Source organism: Trachemys scripta, chromosome 3 (assembly GCF_013100865.1).
Source record: "Trachemys scripta elegans isolate TJP31775 chromosome 3, CAS_Tse_1.0, whole genome shotgun sequence".
Classification (NCBI taxonomy): domain Eukaryota; kingdom Metazoa; phylum Chordata; order Testudines; family Emydidae; genus Trachemys; species Trachemys scripta.
The window spans coordinates 138,061,933-138,086,817 of record NC_048300.1 but is presented as its reverse complement, the minus strand read 5'-3'; the positions used below and the strand labels follow the sequence as shown (position 1 = coordinate 138,086,817).

At 44.0% G+C, this 24,885-nt stretch overlaps 1 protein-coding gene across 3 annotated transcripts in view; it reads right to left on the bottom strand.

The window, feature by feature from the left end:
- Nucleotides 1–802: 802 nt before the first annotated feature.
- RARS2 (arginyl-tRNA synthetase 2, mitochondrial) overlaps nucleotides 803–24,885 on the bottom strand; it is a 55,934-nt gene continuing 31,851 nt past the window's right edge. For all 3 annotated transcript variants that reach the window (XM_034766065.1, XM_034766067.1, XM_034766066.1), the window contains 10 exons: nucleotides 24,724–24,819; nucleotides 23,546–23,606; nucleotides 18,205–18,281; nucleotides 17,512–17,636; nucleotides 12,915–12,982; nucleotides 12,699–12,808; nucleotides 11,723–11,818; nucleotides 6,738–6,812; nucleotides 6,026–6,089; nucleotides 803–945 (listed from right to left, as the gene is read on the bottom strand). In XM_034766065.1, the coding sequence (XP_034621956.1) occupies nucleotides 859–945; nucleotides 6,026–6,089; nucleotides 6,738–6,812; nucleotides 11,723–11,818; nucleotides 12,699–12,808; nucleotides 12,915–12,982; nucleotides 17,512–17,636; nucleotides 18,205–18,281; nucleotides 23,546–23,606; nucleotides 24,724–24,819 (859 nt within the window). In that variant the 3' untranslated portion in view covers nucleotides 803–858. The remainder of the gene's footprint in view (nucleotides 946–6,025; nucleotides 6,090–6,737; nucleotides 6,813–11,722; nucleotides 11,819–12,698; nucleotides 12,809–12,914; nucleotides 12,983–17,511; nucleotides 17,637–18,204; nucleotides 18,282–23,545; nucleotides 23,607–24,723; nucleotides 24,820–24,885) is intronic.

Below are 24,885 nucleotides of genomic sequence, written 5' to 3'. Positions count from 1 at the left end.
CAATGGGAAATCCAGAACAGCCTGTAACCAAACCATAGTTTGTGTGAACTGAATTGCAGCAGTAGATGAAGCATTAGAGCTATTACACTATTAGGTTTAGATAAACTTCAATTTAATCGCTAACAAGAGCTCAAGGTGGGTGGGAGAGTAAGTAACGTTGAACTGTGAAACGGGAGTGAAATAAACTGAAGGGAGGATATTTTTAGTGAGAGCAAGTGCAAGAGAAGAGACTCAAATGCTTGTGGACATGTGAGGGTGAAACTGAATCTGTCTCAAAGAAAGAGCACTCTGCCCCACCAAAAAAACCCTACCTGATACCTTGCTTATCCTCCACTAACAGAATCACTGGATATAAATGAGAACTTGGGAGTTACAGAAGATGCCAATAAGGCCATATGTACATGGAGCACTATGCTGACCCAGGTGTATGAAAAGAAAAGGGGAGACATCTATCCAGTAACCGAAAGCTCTTTTACATGTAGAGAGGAAATGGAAGTAGTAGGATTGTAGATCTTAAGTGGGGGAGAGCCTTTGTTCAATGGGATGTTGTACCTGTGCAAATATATGACCCTCCCTCATCGATAACAGGGATTACAGCCAACATTTTCAAACGGCTTGAAGCACTATCAAGGGTAGAACATTATGAGTGGCAGTGAGACAGGGAAATGGACAATAGGGCTCTGTCCCATGAGAAGCTGTTCGTACACTGCCCTCCGCTTGAGGCACAGGAGAACACCAAAGACCAGACAAGAAGAGAGTTTGTAGGACTGAAGTAACAAGGAGGGTCATAGCACGGGCTGGATTCTCATTAAAAACTTTTACTAAGAAGCTTAATTTACATTGCAAGAGGCTTTTTTGTTACATCTGTGTGACAGGCGTGATTCCAAGAAGTTTCATTCCATTAGCTAGAACAGAACGCGCAGCCTGGAAGAGGCGGAGTCTTGCCTGCAAAATAAAAGTAACAATCAACTTATGCAGTCCCTCCATCTGAACAGCAGTTTATACTTACATAACCAAGGAGCATAGTCTCAAGGAAAGGGCTAGGAGGAAGCCTGTTAAAAATGAAGACAGCTACGTGTGTCATCTTTGTTTAGGAATCTGAGGATTACGGTTTGTCCAACACTATGAAGATACAAAGTGCCGAATACTAGTAGCAGCTCAAGGACTAGAGGAAGCCACTTTCATCCTCCGCCACAATAGCACTGAACAACTGATCTAAGGGTGAAAGTGGAGGAATTTATTCCCAATGTTGTAGAGACCATTCAAGCCAAAGTCGGACTCAGGTCTCTAGCCACATCCAGCCTGGACTCCCAGACCGAGGGAATAAGACCCTGCTGCAAAAAGCCTAGCACAGGATCGAGCAGAGTGGAGAGCTGCCATGGTGGAACACAAGAGGATTGGTCTGGATCGGGGGGGCCAACCTGTGGCTCCGGAGCCGCATGTGGCTCTTCAGAGGTTAATACGCGGCTCCTTGCATAGGCACTGACTCCAGGGCTGGAGCTACAGGCATCAACTTTCCACTGTGCCGGGGGGTGCCCCCACTCCACCCCTTCCCCCAAGGCCCCTGCTCCTTCCCTGGAACCTGCCATGCCCTCACTCCTCCCCCTCCCCCACAGAGCCTCCTGCACATGTGAAAGAGCTGACTGCAGCAGGCGGGAGGTGCTGATTGGCCGGGCTGCTGGCAGGCGGGAGGCGCTGTGGGGTGGGAGCTAATGTATTACTGTGGCTCTTTGGCAATGTACATTGGTAAATTCAGGCTCAGGTTGGCCACCCCTGGTCTGGATCCACAAAGGGACTCAGCTGTTGCAGTGCCTAGCGTTTAGGCACCTCTGGAACAATAAGGGGATCCATAAAGCCTGAGTTAAATCCCTTGGCTCCTTGTATAAGCGGGGTGGGGGGGAGAATTGCCTCCCTTGTAACTTTTAGCCTAGTGATTAGCGCACACACCCAGGCTGTGGGAGACCCAGGTTTGGTCCCCCACTCTGTCTGCTGGAGAGAAGGGATCTGAACAGGGATCTCCTACCTCTAAGGAGTGTGCCCAAACCACCAGGATATTCGAATATCTCCTGTTGAAGCCATTCCACTTGGTATAATTACTGAAAGAGTCACTGGGCCACAGAGACTGACTCCATAGAGTGGTGGTTAGGGCATCCAGCTGAGAGGTGGGAGCTGCAGGGTCCAGTCCCCCTGCTTCAAATCACTCTTATGCCAGGTGGAACAGCTTCACCAGAGGAGACTGAGCGAGGCCCCCCCTCCCGATCAGAATATCCCCTAGACCAGTGGGTAGGGCACTCAGAGGTAGGAGACCCCTATTTAAATCCCTTCTCCCCATCATGCAAAGGGATGAAGTGAACCTGGGTCTCCCACACCCCAGGTAAGTGCTCTAACCACTGGGGTAAGCGTTAGGGAGGCAGGTGGCACCTCCTCCACTGGTCAGATTTGGAACATGCAGCGAACATGCTAACGCATTAGAGCCCGTAAGAAGCCAGGCAGAGGAGTCTTGTCTTCCCCGGCTTCATGGATTGCACTGACGCGTAGGCATAAAATAGGCTGTGGATGCCCAGAGTGCAGCAGTAATTTCGGTGCCTGGAGGATTAGGCAGCAGTTGAGTGAGGGTTGTGTGGATAGCAGTGGCAGCTAATTCTGGGGGTTAGGTGCCTAAGTCCTTGAGTGGATCTGAGCCACAGCAACTGTCAGAAAAACAAGGAGTTCCAAGCAGCACACAGGTAAGACACATTCACCTTGTGGCTGCACTGGACCTTTGAGAAGCTGAGTATAGACATGTCCTCACCTTCCCTTGATCATTTATTTGGCGGACAGCCTAGCATATTCATATTTGGTTGCCGTAGCCGTGCTGGTCCCAGGATATTAGAGAGACAAGGTGGGTGAAGTAATATTTTTTATTGCGCCAACTTCTGTTGGAGAGACAGCTCTTGAGCTACACTGAGCTCTTCTTCAGGTCTGGGAAAGGTACTCAGAAGGCCTGTCTACACTAAAAACGTAAGTGGGGGGCTTCCAGCCTCCCACACTGCCCCTCTTCAGTGGAAATGCTCCTGGTAAGGACACGCACCACTGACAGAAGAAGGATAGCATGGACATGAACTGCTGCAGTAATTACTGCAGTAGTTGTAAAATGACTTAGAGTCAGCAGAGAGTCAGGCCGGGCTGCTGCCTGGAGGCCCAGCGCTCCCCACAGGAAGCCCTGGTACTGCCTGGAGGCTCCCAGCTCCCTGCCGCTGGGAGCCCGGCTGCTTCCCTGGGCTCTCCACTCCCCACCGCAGCCGGGCTCCCGGGGGAGAGCTCTGCACTCAGAGTCTGGGCAGCTCCTGGTAGGGAGCCAGAAGCCTTGGGGCAGTCACTGGGCTCCCCCTTGGGAGCCGACTGGCTGGGAGCGGGGAGCTGAGTGGGCACATCCCGGTGGCTGCCGGGAGGCTCCTGGCTCCGTGTGGGGAGTCCAGCAGCTGCACCAAGGCTCAGAGCGGGGAGCATGGGCAGCAGCTGTGGTGGGAGCAGGTACCTGGGGGGCAGCTGGACTCTAGCTGGAGCCCCCCCCACCTACCCCAGTGACAATGTGGTTTTCTGGTCAATTTCACAGTTCCCTGCAGGGAGCCGTGAAATTGACAAGAATGACAGCCAACAGCGGCTGTAAGTAATGCAGTGTCTACAGGGACACTGCATCACCCTAACGACACTGACATAAGCCCTATGCCTCATGGAGGTGGAGTTATTATGTCAGTGTAGTAGAGCACTTACTACAGCTTTGCTTCTGCAGGTGTCTACACACTGGCATAATTACATTGATGTAAGCTGCCTTATGTTGACCTAACTGTAATGTAGACCAAGCCAGAGTGTCACAGCAAAATATAAGGTGGAACAAATTTTTTAGCCTAAGTAATTAACACATCTTCTAAGGGACCTGCAAGGTGAAGTGGTCTGTTAACACCCCTGCAGTCATAGAACAAGAAAGGGGGTACAGTGAGTTACAGATTGTTGTAATAAACCATAGATACTGTGTCTTTATACAGTCTTTGATTTGTAATGTCTAGCAAAGTTATGAATTCAAGCTCCCAGGCTTGTCTTTTGAAAGTGTTGTGCAGGTTTTCTTTGAGGATGAGGACTGAGAGGCAGAGATAGAGTGATCGCTTTATGAAAAGTGTTCTCCCATGGGTGATCGGGTATTTTTGGTTGGAGCTTAAATTCATAACTTGCTGAGTACCTTTCCCACAGCTGAATAAGAGCTCAATGTAGGTCAAAAGCTGGTCTCTTTCACCAACAGAAGTTGGTCCAATAAGAGATAGTACCTCACCCATCTTGTCTTTAGGATAGTCACATTCTAGAAGATAGAACATCCAGGTATTATCTGTCCCATCCCCAGCTGTAGATCAAAGAAACCCCAACTACTTATTGATGGAAGTTTCTCCACCACCTTCCCAATATTCCCCTACAATATTATCATCTGATGTATTTGAAAAATTACACAGTAAAGAATATTGATTTTTCTCTCAGCCCCAGTTTCTCCCTCCTCTACTGCTTCAGAATACTCAGTTTCTACCTGAAAGCCCAATTTTTTTAAGTCACTTATTGAACCTGGATTTATGGGTATACATGTGTCTCCATACATCATCTATACTTCAGAGTCCACCCTCCAACCTCTCACCCCCAATGGAGTGTAAGAGGAAATCTAGAATCAGACAGAGCTAAAACTAAGTCAGAAAGTCTGCTTGCATATTCTATTGATGTGGCTTTAAAAAAAAAAAAAAAAAGCAGCGGCAAAACCACATCTCCGGTAGTGATACTTAACTGCACACAAATTAAAATGCTCTATGCTGGCAAGACTTGCATAGCTTTTCATGCCAATAAAGAATGTGAACTGGTATATGGCTAACAGGTTGGTGAGAACAATATCAAATGTCACTTTGAAGGAACACCTGGCCCTGTAAAAGTTGCTGTTTTGTAAGGTGCGCAGAGAAGATGTACTTGTCCTTTGCATTGTTGGACTTGTTCTCCAGTTCCCACAGGAGATGGAACAAGCTGCCAAAAGGCAGAAGTGTCTCTTCTTTGGTCATGTCCCACTTGCTCTGGGAATGAGCACTTTAAAAGCACAGCGACAGTAAGTGTTTGGGAGTGAGTGTTTGGAGACAAGGGGGAGGACCTAACTTTCACCACTCTTCAGAATTACAGAGAATCTGACCTCACTTCTATCAAAAAAGTCGTGCTTACTAAAAGGTGCATTTAAGTCAATGAAGCTTTAAGCTCAACTATATGGAATATATTCTTTATAATCTTATGACTGTTATTCTTCACAACAGAACATTACAAAGCTCATCCCTGAAGAAAGAGTCATCATCAAAGGCAGATACGTAATTACTTTTCAAATCAGTACGAGAGAGAACAAAAGATGGTGTAATTAGAGTAGCATTTACTCAATAGTTAAGGGATCAGATCTCTTGCCCAAAGATTCACAGCCTTCTAATTTGCATCTAGGTGGAACTGCACATAGCAGTCGACAGCCTATGTTGGTAGAATAGCAGTATAGACAATTTGTATTGTGTAGGTGGAATTAGGGAGAGGAGGTTCAGTCACCTCACATATCTCTGTCCTCCCACTTACAGCTGAGGAAAGCATCAGAAACTAACCAGAATGTTAAACACTCTCCGGAATATTAGGGAGAAGAAAATGAGACAGAAAGGGAATAATTGCTCTGAAGCAATTCTCTCTAAGTGGTGCTCACGGTCACATTGAAGAGGTCCAGAGAGCCCATGGTAGTCAGGGTGGGCTTGCAGCCATGAGTTCCTGCTCCTTCATTGAGGGGAAAAAAAAAAGGGGGGGGCAGTTCTGCAGCTCAGAACTAGCCTTGCACCATCCCTACGGTTAGTGCTTCCAAGAGCGCCTCTTAGTTTCAGCTGTTTGGAGAGTGAATAGGTGTGTGCTCCTAAGCAGTTGTTTGTCAGATAGACGATGTTTCTCTTAGGATACACAGCTCAGGTATATTGAATGATAGTCACACAGCAATAATGCACAGTACCTGGGCTAGTTCAGGGGCACTGCCTTTCACAGGGAGCGTTTTATGAGCCACAGCAGCAAGATGGCTGAAACAGAAAAGTGGATTAGAACCAGCAATTCCCTTAAGAGCAGTTACATGGGCTGCAGAAAGCAGCAGAACTAGGTGATCCACCCCCAACTACCAGACTAAGATCAATTTATAAGGGCCTTTGGGCAAACAGTCCTTTTCAGGACTGGATTATGAGTTTTATATCTCACAGCTGCCTCATAAAAGAAGGAATTACTAGTTTGGCTTGCTGGTACCTATATGGATTTTAGAAGTACATACTGGAAATATACAATAGGGACCAAAGGGTTATTTGGTCTGGGATACTATAACATTTTCAAGGGGACACTAACTCCTGTCTCAGTGATTACAAGTTTGATTTGTATTATCAAATTATTCTGCTTCAGTTATCCTCCTTTGTTTCTCCATCTCCCCTCCTCCAAGAGAAGAGCTTGAGTCAAAACATTTAGATCTAGATCCAACCCTGTCCCACGTGCAAAGGGATGCAGATTTGGGGTTTTAGGTCTGTCCACAAGGGCTAGCTGTGGAGTTCAGATCTGGAACAGAGCACCCAGATGCCTGCAGGTTCTAGGTTTGCTTGTGCTGATTTGTGGATGTTACTGGAGTTTGAGTCTACTGAAACTGAGAATTAAAGCTGTTCAAAAATAGCAAATATTTCTTTCCTTACCTGAGTGTTAGGAGGTAGCTGACAATGTGCTTGGGCTGAAGATCTTCAGAGGATTTATACAGTACCTCATCGTATCTGGGGAGAAGGTAAGGGACAGGTCAGAGCTCAGCTTGCAATCACTAGAAAACCAACTAAAGTTCTTAAAACAGGAATAAAGAAGGTAGCATCATCATCATACAGAAGTACATTTAAAACTTGCTGAATGAATACTGTAGATTTCAGAGCTCACAACAGGTGGTCAAGATAATAAATGGTTGCTCCTAGAATATTATGTTCTGCTTTAAATCTTATCGCTGAATGTGGGCAGTTATGAGAAGAAAAATCTACATTAAATGACCACTTGAGGCACTGTCATAAAGCAGTACCTTAAAGGATGTGGCCTTTTAATAAAGGGGACTCAGAATTTTCAACAGCTTAAAGGGACTCTCATAAAATGGCCATTAGTAGATACAAACAAAAAAGTGTGTTTTCAAAATATTGAAATACAATCAGCTGAGATGAAAAACAGTATTAAAACTCAACCATGTACAGAGCTGCAGAAATAAAATGGTCCCAAATAGTTCTGTTGAGTGCTCTCTCTGACACGCTAGTAGGAATAATCCTGCACCCGACAGCTTTGATCTTCAAAGCAGGGTCCCCTCCAAAGCAGAACTATGAAAGAGGATCTTCTGCCACTCTACTCTTTGATAGATTTCCAAGCCCTTCCATCCCAATGTGCATTCTTACAAAAGCAGAGCTTCCCTGGTAGTGTTATCTCTTGTGGTCAAGTTACAGCAAAACTGGGGAGTGGACACAGTGGGGGAGGACTCAGCAATTAGGAGAGGTCTTAGAGGAATTGCACTTCTATGATTGCTCCACATTAACCTCCCATGCATGCAAACCCAAAATTGACTTATTTATTTTTGTCCTACTGTAGCACTAAGAGCTGCAGTCATGGCCGAAGACTCCATTGTGCTAGGTGCTGTCTAAACACATGACGAAAAATGTTTCCTGCCCCAAAGAGCTCACAGCCTAATGCAGAACAAGCCCCTACCTTGCTCCAGTCAGCAGGACTAATCCTCCTAAGAGGCCCCACTGTGTTCATCTTGCCCTGGCCCCTGCCTAGCTCCAGCTGAGGACCAATCCTTCCCCCCGCCACTCCCCCCCATGCCCCACCGTCAGGGTGGATAAAAATCAATGACTTAAAAAAATTCTGATTTTTTTTTTTTTATTTAAATTGGAATTTTGAGGAAAAACACCTATCTAAAGATGGTTTTAATTAAGATACATTATATCTCATCATGGAATAGGGATTATAAATTATAATTCTATAGTATGAGACAATATAGTCATGTAATGTTTAAGAAAGTTTTGTAAGTGAGTTCCAATAGTTCGTGGATCAGGTACCCAATTGTATGGGGTTCCAGGGGCTTCTGTATAGATTATTTAGGTTAATATTTCTACCCAATGGGACTCAGTGCTCAGACTAGAAGATACCATCAGAGATACTTAGATTTGCAGTTCTCAAACTGTGGATTTGTGTCTCCAGAGGTAACATGCTTGTTAACTGCATAAATGTTTTTAAATAAATAAACAAACAAACAAACAAACATACAGAGGTGAGAAATAACAGACCTCAACTCTATTGTCCCTCTGAAAATCTGTGTAAACAGAGTCAATCCCTTATCTCTCTTTAAAAGTGAAAAGTTTCCAAAAGTTCAATGAATAGAAGATTGTTGAGGGCGAAATAGATCTGGACAAGGAGAAGAAGTCTGGAGATAAATGTGAGAAGCGAGGGACATATGCTTTTTTTGTTAAAATATTATGTTTGCTGTTGAAGAAAAAAAATCCAGAATACTTAACGTTGTTTTAGTTAAATAGAACAATTTAAATGTCTGTCTGGTGATGTCCTCCTCCTAATACAGCCTGGCAAGAAAATCCTCCACATTTTAATGATTAACCTGTTGAATTGGAGATAGTTCACCTCCCAATGACTTCATAAATAACGGCTTCAGTTATCTTTGGTAAATGAAATAACCAATCATTCATTTTCTGATATAGCTGTAAAACTCATCTGAAAAGTTTTCAAAATAAATCACTGTTTAAAAATATATAGTGTGTACCTTCTAAAAATGAAACCAACATCTATCTTTGAGTTGTGAAGAATAGGTATTAAGGTTATAACAACCAACAAGAATGCACTTTTATGTAGAAAACCATGAGTAAATCGAGTCTACCTGACTAGTGATTTAAATCATGATTTAAATCAAATCCACCCTGCCCTCTGTGCTCTTGCCCCTGGCCCTTTCATTCCACAAGGGGGCCCACAAGTATCTTTGGCACTGGGAACAGTGAATTCCCACGGTGGGTCTGGGTAAGGGGGAAATGAAGGAAGTGGGGATGAGGGGGGTGGGGGAAGAGACAGTGGGGAAGGATGAGGAATGGGATAAGGCAGGGGGAGGGAATGTGGAAATATGGGGAGGGGGATGGACAGCAGCTGGGGCTCCCCCATTAAGCAGGACCATCAAACCCCCACCCTGACAAGCCCTACCCCCATAGATCTGGACCCCTCTGACAAGCCCCCCACACCCAGACCTCACCCCACTGAGCTCCAACAGCTGCACCTGGACTCCCACCCTATCAAGCCCCACTCTCCCAGAACCTAGACCTCCCCACACCCAGACCTCCCCGCCAAGCCCCATCTTCCCACACCCAGACCCTCCCCACCCCCCCAAGAGCCCAACCACCATCACCTGGATCCCCTGCAGAGTCCCATTGCCCCTACACCTGGAACCCCCCAACGAGCCTTTGTGCATCCAGATCTTCCACTGAGCCACCTGCACCCAGATTGCCCCACACAGAAACCTCTCACCCCACGCCTGGATCCCCCCACACTAATCCCCTCCACACTTGGATCCTGCAGGGTTCAGCCTGCTCACCCTCACCTGGTGCACCTGGTGCAGAGGGGCAGGGCCCCAGGGTGTTTCTGAGGCAAGCCCAGCCCTTGTACTGTGTCAGGGTCAGATGCAGCCTCACTGTTGAGTCCCTATACCGGGGGAGATGTGGGCTTCAGGGTGATCTCCCACTTCAATGCAGCCAGTGGCCCATGTTCCTCACTGCCATGCTGGAGCCACATTTATTTATTGACAAATAAAATTTACAGAATTGTAAAAGATTTTGCACACAATTTTTAATTTCTTGACACAATTCCCTTAGGAGTATCAGCTTGTAGGAAAAAGGGCCTTTAGCATTCTAAGGCTAATATATCGGATTTCCCAGACCCTCTTGTAGCCGTCTGGCCTGACTTTGTCACAGCTGGTTGCTAATACCAAGTTCACTGAACTATCAAGCAGCTATTAAATGAAGAGGCTAGTCTCTGCTACTGCAATCTGATAGCCACATGAAATAAACTAATGAGTAGAGCTGGCTGAAAGTCAGAATTTCCGGTCCATGGGAAATTAAAAAAACAAAACTGTTCAGCTTCAGAACAGAAACAAATTTTTGAAATTTGCTGTGGAAGGGAAATTAGAAAAAAATAGTTTAAAACTTTTTGAAATTGACCCTGGGAGCCAAATGCCAAGGTTCCAGCTTCAGCCAAAAGCCTAGAAGCCCTGGGAACCACAACTGAGCTGTGAGCCTCAGAGCTAGGGAGCTGGGGTTTCCAGCTCTGACAGAGAGCCTGGAAGCCCTGAGAGCTGGGGACCCTGGAAGTCCTGGGTCTGCAGCCCTGGGGCAGTCCACATGGCTGAGCTGCCCTGTATTTCATCAAATATTCATCAACACTGACATGTTTCCATGAAACATTTTGGTTTCAACGAATTGGCATTTTCTGACTAAACCCTAGCTTTGTCTGAAAATTCTTGAGCAGCTCTCCTAAAGAGTTCTTCTGTCTATCCTCTGACTGCCAGAACCTGGGAATGGAGGACAGAGGATGCATCATTTGATGATTGCCTGTTCTGTTCATTCCTCTGAAGCACCTGACACTGAGACAGGATACTGGGCTAGATGCACCATTGGTCTGTCCCAGTACGGCTGTTCTTATGTTAAGTGGAATAAGTCAGCTTCTGCAGGGAAGATGTGCTACCACAAATCTACCATCCCAAGAGATTCACTGGTCTACAAACATTATCTAGGTTAATGATGTTTAGCCTGACCAGATCAAAGACCAAGTATTTTTGTTATATTGTCAAAGGCCACAATCAAAGCAATAAAAGTGAGTTTAAGCTGCTAGGAAGGCTTTTGCTCTTGACTGCCTGGAGGGAGGATGGTATGAAGAGTGGCAGCATGGTGCAGGGTCTAGGACATTCAGCTGGGAATTCTGGGCTCTATATTCAGCTCTGCCATTGACTTCCTGTGTGGCACTGGGCAAGTCCTCACACCTTTCTGTGCTTGAGATTCCACACCTATAAACTAGGGGCAATAATGCTTGCTCAGCTTTGTCAGAATGTTAAGAATGATCAATGAAAAGCACTATATACGAACGAAGTACTATTATTAGGGATTGGTTTGTGGGTATTCTTCATGGCTACTAGAAGTGGGTGGATGTTCCATTCCCCTCCTCCTAAGAGCATTTCCTCACCCCTTTTCCCATGGGATCCAGAGAGCCCATCCACCAGGTCTATGTTTATGATGATAATCAGTGTTTATATAGCTTATTACATTTACAAAAGAACTGTACTAACCTTTACTCATTAGCAACTAAGTAACAATTAGTTACAGGCGCCCAATATTGTTAATAGTATTAACAATTTGTAACAGGCATCCAGTTACTCAGAGGTATTTTCCCCACATGATCATTTTTGATTCAGCTTCTGAAATCAACACATTCATTTACATCTAAACATGTGTATTACAAGTATGGGCTTGTGCAACAGGCCCAATGATCAACAAGTTATTGCCTAAAATGTTCGTTTCTACTCTTCCACTGCCATGTAACTAATAACTTATTCAACATGCAGGCATCAAACCCCAAGGATCTGCTTCTTGGAAAGACAAATAGTAAATACCTGAGAAGGTGCTGAAGGACTGAGATGGCCTGTGGATCTTGTAAACAAGCTGTATTAATGTCAGTTGATTGCCCGTTCCTACACATCTGCTCTAAACTAGAAAACATAAGAGCCCAGTGTGAGAAAACAAATGCTTTTGTAAATTTAAAAATAAAACAACCTTCACCAGCAAAGCTGCATAAGAATTAAAACCAATGTGCACTTAAAGGAGAACAAAATTGGAATCTAGATACACTGTTTGCAAGCTGACTAAAACATTTGAGTTAGACTGGCTGAGTTAAATCCAAGAAAAAAAGCTATTTTACTTGAGCCAGCATTGAATATACATGTCAGTAACTTTACAGAAAGATCCCCTGAAAGAACATGACAGTTTAAAAGGGCACTGTCAAGTTTGATCTTTTTGGAATAAAAAAAAAAATCAAAAATCAATTCAGGAGTATGACACACTGCTGATGTCGACAGTCTGACTGAGTGCTTTATCTTCAATCTCGGTATTTCTCCTATGGATTTTTAAAATTTCCTAAGATACAATTTTGTGTGATCACAAAAGGACATAATTAAGGCTGGAGTTGGTCACTGCAGCTAGTGAAAGTTCAGTCAAATCAGTTTAAATATTGTAGCAAGGTGTATTTAGCAGATCCAGAAGACTCCAGGCCAGATTCTTTGACTATAGCTGAGCACCACTGATCTGGGGGCCAGTCTTTGCCATACCCTAATTTGCACCAGCCATCCCAAGCGGCTGTTACAGCAGGCAGGAATTACTAGGACTTCCTGCCTGGCCATGCCCCTGCCCCAGCCAGAGGGAGAGGGCTTGCAAGTTTCATTTTCCTTGGTTTTCCTATCTGAGGTCTCAACTGAATGGATGAGAGATTCAAATCTTTAGGAAAGGCTTCATCACAAATGTTACTCGGTCACTGGAGTAAAATAGACGTTAATAAAAACAGAAAATTTCTCCACTCTGGAAGGCTCTTCTTACCTGTGGAGTCTGGCATGTGTGTACTGCAGGAATACGCCTGTATCTCCCCGACTTTGGAGAACCCGGTCCCAACTAAACTGATAATCGGATGATAGAAGACCCTTGAAATCCTAAAATGATAACAGTTGCTATTCAGCATCATGTAGCTAATGTTCCCAGTGCCAATTTATAGTCTCTCACAGAAGGAGGAATAATCAGAAGACAGTTTAAACAGACCTGAATTATGAGCGCTGCAAGCCCAATCTTTTCTGCAGTCTCCAGAGGGTTTTCCAGTTCTTTAGTTGCTGAACAGATACAAGCAAAAACAGATGATGAAAATCTGCAACAATGTAACTGGTTCATGGGTCAGAACTACAGCAGCTGGTGGAAGAGCAGATTTGATTAAAATTCATACCAGCAATAAAACAAATTGTCAGGCTGCAAGGGCCGACAAAGTCTGAATGTAAAACTTTTTACATCGAGGCTACCTTTCTTTAAAAGAACTAGGGGTCACCAAATGAAATTAATGGGCAGCATGTTTAAAACATACAAAAGGAAGTATTTCTTTACACAGTGCACAGTCAACCTGTGGAACTCTTTGCCAGAGGATGTTGTGAAGGCCAAGACTATAACAGGGTTCAAAAAAGAACTAGGTAAGTTCATGGAGGATAGAGGTCCATCAATGGCTATTAGCCAAGATGGGCTGGCATGGTGTCCCTAGCCTGTGTTTGCAAGAAGCTGGGAATGAGCAACAGGGATGGATCACTTGATAACATGTTCTGTTCATTCCCTCTGGCATTGGCCACTGTCGGAAGACAGGATACTGGGCTAGATGGACCTTTTGTCTGACCTAGTATGGCCGTTCTTATTTTCTTATGCTCAATATGATTCATAGATTTTAAGGCCCAGGGGATAGTCTAGTCTGACCCACTACGTAACACAGGCCATTGAATTTCACCCTGTAATTCTGGCATCAAGTCCATAACTTCTGGTTGAGCTACAGCATATCTTTTAGAAAGACATCCAGAGAGATCTCAAATGATGGAGAATCTAGCACATTCTTAGGTAAATTGTTCCAATGTGAACCTTATTTCTAGTCTGAATTTGTCTGGCTCCAGCTGCCAATCACTGGGTCTTATTAAGTCTTTGCCTGCCTGATTAAAGAGCCTTCTATTATCAGAAATCTTCTCCCACATGAGTACTTACGGACTGGGATCAAATCCCCACTAAGCCTTCTCTTGGATAAGCTACCTAGACAGAACTTCTTAAACCTCTCACTGTGAAACTAATTTATCTGCCTTGAAACATCACTGATAAATAAGCTAACAAAGGATACCTGTTTTCACTGCAGCTGTTGGAAGGACCTTGGCTGGAAAGTTATTTCGTGACTGCTTTCAGCAATTCTTCAGTGAGCAAGCAGCTCTCTCACTCCTGCAGCAATCCACTAAAGGGACTGTTTTATTCCTATTTGCCCCCGAGAGGTGAGATCACACAGTGCTAAGCTGGGATCATAGCGATCTTCACAAAGACATTCGGAGACTGCACACATCACCAGTGTTTTGGAAGGAAGGTTAGCTCCAGGTGCACCAGTCCACATCTTCAGGCAATATATTAAATTGTGTTTGGACTCACTAACTTCACCTAACGTGGTGACACTCTTGGTCTATTTAAAACATTCCATTTTTAAATTCAGATCATATCTGCCTTCTGTCTAGGTCTCTTCTTCCTATTTGCAGGAGGATCCTAGTGCAGTTTCCTAGGACACAAGGCTGCCAAACACACTCTGTGGAGAGGGCCTTTTTAATTCTGGTCTATGGGCTAAGTCTACAAAGTCAGAGCTGTACACTACTCTCCATCCACAGCTGATCTCCCAGTTGGAAATTTGCACAAAGACAGAGGGGAAGATATGGCCGTTATGTAAAATCTAAACACATCACTCAATGGGAACGAAGATGCACATTTAGAACTTATCTATGCCATTTGCTAGGCTATTTGCACACGCAGTTACCAGGTTTGCACATGCAGCTGAGGTAATTGTCCAAATTAGTGAGAACTGTGCACCTTAATTTTTTTGGGGAGAGAAAAAAAAAAAAAAAAAAAAAAAAAAAACTTTCAAGGTGTCATCCTTGGGTTTCATTGCTAATGCCCCACTGCGATGAGTGGGGGCGATTCACATCACTTAGAACTGTTTGCCCACCTGCTTGCTTAGGAAGACAACTCTGCATTGGTTACACTATTCATGTCTGGAAGGATTTTTTTTGCAACTCTAAGGGCAGATGTTTATATTTTAAATATATTCTGCAGAATGCAAGCTTTCATAAGCCAGTCAGAGGGGCTTGTTAGCTACCTTAAGTGGGCTAGTTCTAGTGTGCAAGCCAAGTATTTAACACCATCATAAGCAAATTCTTCCTGGCAACATAGTGGGAAGACAACCCTTGCTGTAACTAGAAAACCCACAGGGCCAACTGCTCACAATTACCCCACCGAGACACAAAAACAAGCATCTCCAGCCCCACCACTTATCCCTCAGCCCAGGGAGAAGAGAGATCAATGGCAAGCCCTTCAGCATCGGTGCTAGGAGCCCTGCAGCACAGCTGATCCTGAGTTTGACGCCATGAAGTTGCAAGGATGACTCTCACCCAAGGTCTGCTGCATTTACAGGAACCTGGAGCACTTAAGCAAATTTTTTTGAAAAACCATCAATTCCCTGGTTCTATGCTGATGTCCTTTCAGCCTCCCCTCAAAATTAAAATGTATTAAAATCCCACAGTATCAGATAATGATTGAAATTATTATGTATTAGTACCATAGGTTTACAGGGTGCTTTACAAAACAGAACTTAGGTTCCTGCCACAAGGAGTTCACAATTGAGGTAAGACACATACAATTCAAGGAAGCTGGAGTGGGTAGAAGCAGTCATAGCTGAGGTAAATCAATGATGAAAGGCTATGCAGAAATGATAAGGAGATATCTGAAGGAGAGGACAGTGGATGTTTGTTGCACAGAAAGAGAGGCTGATCCAGCAAGAAAAAGGTCCAGAGGCACAAGTGGAGCAGGTGCTCCTGGGGGAATTCTGCACCACTTGCAATGTAAAATTTGCACAGAATTAATGTTCTATGCAGAATTTCATTTTTCCCCACAGAATTGGTGCTGCAGAGCTGCTGACTGCCGCTAGGTGCCACTGGCCCCAGCGAGTCTGGCTCTGCAGCTCACAGTGTGCCTGCGCAGGAGGTGCGACAGGGTTGTGGGTCCCAGGTTTGCCAGCCCTGCTTGGTCACATATTGTGGCCAGGCTCTCTTCCTGCACGGCAACTGCCGGAGTCAGTGAGCTGCACCCTGCGGGGAGAGGTAGGAGCAACAGCTGGGAGCTGCATGGAAAGGCCTCTGCTTTCTGGGAGGGGAGACTGAGGATAAGGGAGGGTGAATGCTCCGGAGGGAGATGGGGGTGCATGACTCAAGTGACACCCTCCCCCACTATCAGCAGGTACAGGCCATCTCTGCCCGGTGGGACAGTAACAAAGCTGTGTGGGGCAGAGCCTGTGACTGGGCTCAGTAAGGGAAGAGGGTGCGGGCTTCTGGGCTAGGGGGTCCCCGTGCAGACCCACCCAAATACCCCCTCCAGCACCTCCCAACTATAGCCCTCCTCCAGCTCCCCCCAGCAGTGTCCTCTATTTGGGAACTTGAAATATGGTAACCCTATGGGGGCTGGAAAAATGAGAATTGACTAAAAGACCGGGAGGACCTATTATTCCCCTAAATTGTGCCCAGCTGGCATGTGTGATACACCCAGAATGAGGGCCCGACAAAAGCATAACAAAGAAACAGGAAGTGGGTTGTTGAAGAGGCTTCTTGAACTCTCTACTTCTGGGGGAAATCTTTTTTGTTGTCTGTATTGTTACAGACATACTTGCTGACAGGCATTTTGAAATAAATTACCAAAATGATTGAAACTGGTGTGATTATATTGTGTTATTTTGACAAATAAAATATACGGAATTTTAAAATACTGTGTGCAGAATTTTTAATTTCTGGGCACAGAACTCCCTCAGGAGTAAGCAGGGAACAGAGAGAGCATTAAGGAGAGAGGACTTTACTGAAGATAAGGCTTGTGAGAAGGTGTAGAGGGAAACGAGGATACAAGAATGGAAATGCAGGCAGCACAGAGTTGTGCAGAGTCTTAACAGTGAGGACAATGAGATACCTAATAGCCCATATCACTATAGGCAAGATTTTCAAAGCAACAGATGGCAGGTAAGTGCCTTTGGAAATGCCCTCCCCAGCATCTGAGCATTTCAAACATTAATGAAACACTTCAAACAACTATTGCCATTTTACAAGTGAGGAAGTGAGGCAGAGCAAGATTAAGGGTAGTGGGTAAAACTTTTAGAAGTGCCTGTGTGAGTGAGAAGACTAAGGTCCATTTTCAAAAGTGATTTGGAGCTTACATTCCATTCATTCCTGGGTTCTGTTCCCAGCTCAGCCACTAACTTGCGGCATCATGGTAGGATAAAAGTGCCTTGCCCATCCATCAAAAGGGGCAATAGCTTCCCTACATTGCAGGGTTGTTGTGAAGCAACATTCATTCCATGTTTTTCAAGCTCTATGGCCTCCTATGCTTCAGGAAAGCTATTTGAGATTCTAGCTATGGAAGGGCAAAGTGTTATTACTACTTTATTTATATCATCACAGATGGTGGAAAGACACAGATCAGAGTCTGTTGCTCTGGGTTACTGGATGTGGGGGAGGGTGATGGGGTGCGGGGGAGACGAGAAAGGAATATTGTAATCTGCATGGGAATATTTTAAGAGAAATGAATAAAACCTGAGTCAGCTAACTTTTTGCAGAAGCCATGTTTTGTAACATCCTTGAGCGAGCTTCATTTAAAACATCTTCCAGGAAAACCACCTCTCCTTTTCGTGTCTTCATCCCCTGCACTAGCCCAAAAGACACATGCTGACACCTGCATTGAAAACAGCAGGATCTAAAATCATATTTTAATCAACAGAAATGCCTGCAATGTTTGTTTAGGCAGGGCCCTGAACCAGGCTGTAGTAGTAACTGCTGAACAAACATCATTCAACATAGAAAGCTCAGCAATGTCATCATTACCTCACTTCAAAAACCATCTCTCCATGCACACCTTATAATTAGACAGAAAGGACCAGAATTATGATAACCTGGTCATTCATACACGCTCAGGAGACTGGTACTTTGTAGCAGCTGTGTTAGGCTTTAATATAGAAGACTCAGTACAATAAGCTAAGAAGAGGCAGGATGTAAAATATTACACTCATAAAAGTATATTAGCTCTTAAGATTATTACTATTTGAGCACACAGTGTGCAGATACAGAGGTGTAATGACTTTGATGGGCAATATTTCCTCCTTTCTTGCTTTATGTACCTTACTGTTCATACCAAGGAGTTTCAAGGGGCCTATTAAAGGTTTTCTGATTATCATTGCTCGTTTTTCCTTTTTAATATATCTCCATCCCAATAAAAAAGTAGCAATTATGACACCCACACCTACCTTTCTGCCCATTGGTGGCCCATGAGCTTCAGAATTTGGAACAGCTGTTCAAAGTGAGTGTTTTGACTTTTATCTGTCTTAGGGGAAAAAATGAGTGCATTTTAGAAGACATCCCTGCTTAGGTAGAGAGACAGCAGAACTAAGATCTGGAAAACAGACTGGATTTTAAATATATAATAGTGTAAGTACTTTGACATCAACCCACTCTAGAATCTTACTACTGATAAAATACTTTATCTTTTTTAAAACAGTTTATTCTATATCATTTTAGTACAGGCCTTTGAATTAATCTACTTTAAATATCACCTTTGAATTCATACATTTTATCTAATCTCCCATCAGAAAGGATGCATTCATATCCAGAGCTGAGCCTTGAAGCCCCTGTCACTGGCGGTTGATTTACATCATCAATACAAATACTGGTCAGAAACCCATGAAAGCCTATAATGATATACCACTACTGGCTGAAAAGGTTTCCACTGAAAGCCACAAGGCAGTTCCTTGCTATGGTCTACATTCTCTGCCTCCCCAGCACTGTCATCCCCCCATAAAAAAAGGCTCCAGAGGCGATCCTGGCAATTACAGGCCGTTAAGCCTAGCTTCAATACCAGGCAATCTGGTTGAAACCATAGTGAATAACAGAATTATCAGACACACAAATGAACATGATTTGTTTGGAAAGAGACAACATGGCTTTTGTACAGGGAAATCGCATCTCACCAATTAGAATTCTTTGAAGGGTCAACAAACACATGGACAAGGATGATCCAGTTGATATAGTGTACTTGGACTTTCAGAAAAGGTCTCTCACCAAAGGCTCTTAAGCAAATTAAGCAGTCATGGTTTAGAACAGTGGTTCTCAAACTTGGGACGCCGCTTGTGTAAGGAAAGCCCCTGTCGGGCCAGGCCAGTTTGTTTACTTGCCAGGTCCGCAGGTTCGGCCGATCGCGGTTCCCGCTGGCTGCGGTTCGCCGCTCCAGGCCAATAGGGGCTGCAGGAAGCGGCGCGGGCCGAGGGACGTACTGGCCGCTCTTCCTGCAGCCTCCATTGACCTGGTGCGGCGAACTGCAGCCAGTGGGAGCCGCGATTGGCCGAACCTGTGTACATGTCAGGTAAACAAACCGGCCCGGCCTGCCAGGGGCTTTCCCTGAACAAGCGGCGGCCCTAGTTTGAGAACCACTGGTTTAGAGGGAAGGCCCTTTCATGGATCAATAACTGGTTAAAAAACAGGAAACAAAGGGTAGGAATAAATGGTCAGTTTTCACAATGGAGAGAAGTAAACAGCAGGGTTCCCCTGGGATACTGGGATCTTTGCTGTTCAATGTATTCATTAATGATCTGGAAAAGGGAGTGAACAGTGAAGTGGCAAAGTTTGCAGATGATACAAAATGATTCAAAATAGTTAAGTCCAAAGGTGACTGGGCAAACAAAACAGCAGATGAAATTCAACACTGATAAGTGCAAAACAGGGCCGGCTCCAGACACCAGCGGAGGAAGCACGTGCCTGGGGCAGCACAAGCTAAGGGGCGGCATTTCGTCCATTCTTGGGGCGGCACAGTCCAAGGGTGTTTTTTTTTTTTTTTGCGCTAGGGATGGCAAAAATGGTAGAGCCGGACCTGGTGCAAAATAATGCATATTGGAAAAAATAATCCCAACTACACCTACAAAATGATGGCGTCTAAAACAGCTGTTACTACTCAAGAATGAGATCTTGAGTCATTGTGGATAGTTCTCTAAAAACATCTGCTCAATGTGCAGCGGCAGTCAAAAAAGCTAACAAAGTTAGGAACCATTTAGGAAAAAGACAGAAATAAGAAAATATCACATTGCCACTATATAAATCCATGGCACACTCGCACCTTGAATACTGTGTGTAGTTCTGCTCACCCCATCTCAAAAAAGATATGTTAGAACTGGAAAAGATACAGGACAACAAAAATGATTTAACAGCTTCCATATGAGGAGAGATTAAAAAGACTGGGACTAAAAAAACAACAAGGAGTCTGGTGGCACCTTAAAGACTAACAGATTTATTTGGGCATAAGCTTTCGTGAGTAAAAACCTCACTTCTTCGGATGCATAGAGTGAAAGTTACAGATGCAGGCGTTATATACTGACACATGGAGAGCAGGGAGTTACTTCACAAGTGGAGAACCAGTGTTGACAGGGCCAATTCAATCAGGGTGGATGTAGTCCACTCCCAATAATAGATGAGGAGGTGTCAATTCCAGGAGAGGAAAAGCTGCTTCTGTAGTGAGCCAGCCACTCCCAATCCCTATTCAAGCCCAGATTAATGGTGTTGAATTTGCAAATGAATTTTAGTTCTGCTGTTTCTCTTTGAAGTCTGTTTCTGAAGTTTTTTTGTTCAATGATAGTGACTTTTAAATCTGTAATAGAATGACCAGGGAGATTGAAGTGTTCACTTACTGGCTTGTGTATGTTACCATTCCTGATGTCCGATTTGTGTCCATTTATTCTTTTGTGGAGGGACTGTCCGGTTTGGCCAATGTACATGGCAGAGGGGCATTGCTGGCACATGATGGCATATATGACATTAGTGGATGTGCAGGTGAATGAGCCCCTGATGGTGTGGCTGATGTGGTTGGGTCCTCTGATGCTGTTGCCAGAGTAGATATGGGGACAGAGTAGGCAACGAGGTTTGCTACAGGGATAGGTTCCTGGGTTGGTGTTTCTGTGGTGTGGTGTGTAGTTGCTGGTGAGTATTTGCTTCAGGTTGCGGGGTTGTCTGTAAGCGAGGACTGGACTGCCTCCCAAGGTCTGTGAGAGTGAGGGATCATTTTCCAGGATAGGTTGTAGATCGTGGATAATGCGCTGGAGAGGTTTTAGCTGGGGGCTGTATGTGATGGCCAGTGGTGTTCCTTGTTGGGCCTGTCCTGTAGTAGGTGATTTCTGGGTACCCGTCTTGCTCTGTCAATCTGTTTCCTCACTTCCCCAGGTGGGTATTGTAGTTTTACGAATGCTTGATAAAGATCTTGTAGGTGTTTGTCTCTGTCTGAGGGGTTGGAGCAAATTCGGTTGTATCTTAGGGCTTGGCTGTAGACAATGGATCGTGTGATGTGTCTTGGATGGAAGCTGGAGGCATGTAGGTACGTATAGCCGTCAGTAGGTTTCCGGTATAGGGTGGTGTTTATGTGACCATCACTTATTTGTACTGTGGTGTCCAGGAAGTGGATCTCTTGTGTGGACTGGTCCAGGCTGAGGTTGATGGTGGGGTGGAAATTGTTGAAGTCCAGGTGGAATTCTTCAAGGGCCTCCTTTCCGTGGGTCCATATGATGAAGATGTCATCAATGTAGCGCAAGTAGAGGAGGGGCACTAGGGGACGAGAGCTGAGGAAGCGTTGTTCTAAGTCAGCCATAAAAATGTTGGCATACTGTGGGGCCATGCGGGTACCCATAGCAGTGCCACTGACTTGAAGGTATAAGTTGTCCCCAAATCTGAAGTGGTTGTGGGTGAGGACAAAGTCACAAAGCTCAGCCACCAGGCTTGCTGTGGCCTCATCAGGGATACTGTTCCTGACAGCTTGTAGTCCATCCTCATGTGGAATATTGGTATAAAGTGCTTCTACATCCATGGTGGCCAGGATGGTGTTTTCAGGAAGAACGTCAATGCATTGTAGTTTCCTCAGGAAGTCGGTGGTGTCTCGAAGATAGCTGGGAGTGCTGGTAGCATAGGGTCTGAGGAGAGTGTCCAAATAGCCAGATAATCCTGCTGTCAGAGTGCCAATGCCTGAGATGATGGGGCGTCCAGGGTTTCCAGGTTTATGGATCTTGGGTAGCAGATAGAATACCCCTGGTCGGGGTTCTGGGGGTGTGTCCATGTAGATTTGTTCCCGTACTGTAGCTGGGAGTTTCTTGAGCAGATGGTGTAGTTTCTTTTGGTATTCCTCAGTAGGATCAGAGGATAGTGGCCTGTAGAATGTGGTCTTGGAGAGTTGCCTGGCAGCCTCCTGTTCATAATCTGACCTGTTCATTATGGATTATGCCAGGGAGAAGAAGAAAGTTAGACATAAGGACTGAACAATTACTAAAAGTTGAGGTGACTGGCCACTTTCTCAGGCTATGTTAGGGCACTGTATCTGCACTGGTCCATCTCATTATTATCGATTTCAGCCTTCATTCTCTTTTGGTGCAAAGTGTTTCATTATTTTCACTTTGTCGCTTTCTTGTAATTCATGGCAATCACAGGAGCAAACATAGATGAGCAACTGCACACATCAGCGACTGCTACATCAGTAACTAGGTCCATAGCTTCTGGAGCATTGTTTCTCTGTTGGAAAGCAGCTCCTTGGTGACAAGGAATGCAGCATGTTGCGATTGGTGGAAAACGCATTATTCTGATGTCACAAGAGGGGAAGACAAGCTAATGGAAACTCCTTGGAGCCAGAAAATGAAGAGCTAAAAAGATCTGGACTTTTGGTTCTACATTTACTGGCTCCAATGATTTTTCCAAAGGCACTGTATTACGTAACGTTATACTGGCTAATGAAAGCATGATACCAAGCACGCTGTATAGACATCTCCAGACACATCATAAGGAGCATGCCAAAAAACCTGTAGATATGCTTCACAGAGGACATTAACTGACTCCATATACTAAAAAGTGGTTTTCAAAAGGTTACCTTTATCTCTGAAAAAACCTTAAAGGAATCACATGCTGTATCTTTAGAATTGATAAAAATAAGAAGTTTTACACAACAGACAAGGAGGTAATCCTACTATCCATTACTGATACTGCTGAAGTCACGTTAAAAAAACAGCAGGCTGTTAAAATGCTCCAAGTCTGCAACTGCTTTGCCCAGATGGATTAAACGGCTCTTGATGTGCAATTCCAACTGAATCAACAATAGAGCAACTGATGTACTGTAAACAAGCTATAAAATTCAGATTTGTGACAATATGCTGGGACTTTAAAAATTAAAGTTCTATGTAAATGGATTTTAGAATATGACTTTAAAAGGAAATAAAATATACTATTATATGCTAAAACAATTATAAGAATCAACTTTTAACTTGATTCAATATTTAATAACAATATTTATCTGGAAAATGACCTGTTGATTGAGTAAAAGCTATTTTTGAGCAAATTACAATTAATTTTTAAGATGGTGAGTCCCACATGATTTTTCAGCCATTTTGTGGATCATGAACCAAAAAAGGATTGAGAACCATTGTGTGGAATAGCTGCTGTGCAGTGAGGCCCTCTAAGTGTCTATTGTGATGCCAAGTACCATGTGCCACGGTCACACTGGGAGCAAGAGAGGCCCTGTATTAATAAAAGAGTTAAACTCAAAAGGTGTTGTGTGCATCTAAAATTACTTACCACATAAATCATAGTATCACAGTTATATTTCTTCATTCGGTCTATAGCAGCAGCAAGATCTCTGGAAGAGATAAATGAGAAATTCTCAATCAAACTAAATACACCTCATTATTTAGAATGGGTTGCCTGCTGGGAAAATTCTCTACCATTGTGGAAAGGGAGGGACTGTAAAAATGAACAAGTGCATTATGGTGAGTTTTTACCTTGTACTGAAGCCACTGCCAGAGAGAGAATACCAGGTTAAATGAATCAATGTATACTTCATGCAAAAGAGTAAGCATCTGGTCTTTGTTCATTACATATTTTTAGAATTCAGTGTTGTTGTTTTTAAACTCATTGATTATGGTCAGAAAAGCGAGTAGGAAAAATGACTTCTTGCACAGTACAAATCTGGTCTCTGTGTCCCTACTGGGACAGTGAAATGATCAAACAACTGGGGGAATCTTGTGAGCAGAGAAGATAGAACTTTCACATAGACTATGGCGCTCACTCCTGCAAGAGATAAGAATGACCTCTAACCACAGTCTCAGAACTGAATGAAGAGCACCTCTTCAACGCAGCTTTTCTCAAGAAGTTCTTCACGCGCGCACACACACACACACACACACACACACTCTCCTCCCACCCAAACACTAAAAGAAGTCTGATTTTTGTCAGCTTTGTGGTATGAACTAAAGTGACTAGGCCAGAAAGATGGTGGTAACAATTGATGTAGCAGGCTATCAGCACTGCAGAGCCAATAAAGATGTGGAAGAGCAAACTATGCTAGTCTACATCACGCTTCATGAATAAGAGTGCTAGTCAAGTTCTTCTAAAATCTTTGTTGTGGTCAATTATTTGTTAAGCAGAAAGAATATAGCTTTGTTTTCAGTCTACTCATACGGTTGATAGCTGGAACAAAAAAATTGTCCTATAAATAGAGTAGATTTCCTATTGGACTCTTAGAGAATAAATCTAGAAAAACAAGGCTTCATTTTTTAAAGTAACTACCTATCTCTCCATAGTTATATTGTCACTGTAACCTTCAGTTATTCAGATTATTGACTAGTCAATATCTTGTAGTGTTCCTATAACAAAAAGCTTCCAGTGTTTAAATCCCTCAAAGAGACCACTAATGCGAATTACACAAGTTTACCACTGAACTAAATCCAAAGTGTAGCATAGACAGAGACACTTGCCTTGTTATATAAAGAGATGTCCCATCACTACGCATTACAGTGGAAGACAATGAGAGGTCTCTTTTTTCAGAAAGATCCACTACTCTTGTTCCTTTGCTGAAAATGAAAAACAAACAAAAGAAACCCCAACCACATAACATCATTTAAAATAACTGCAAACCA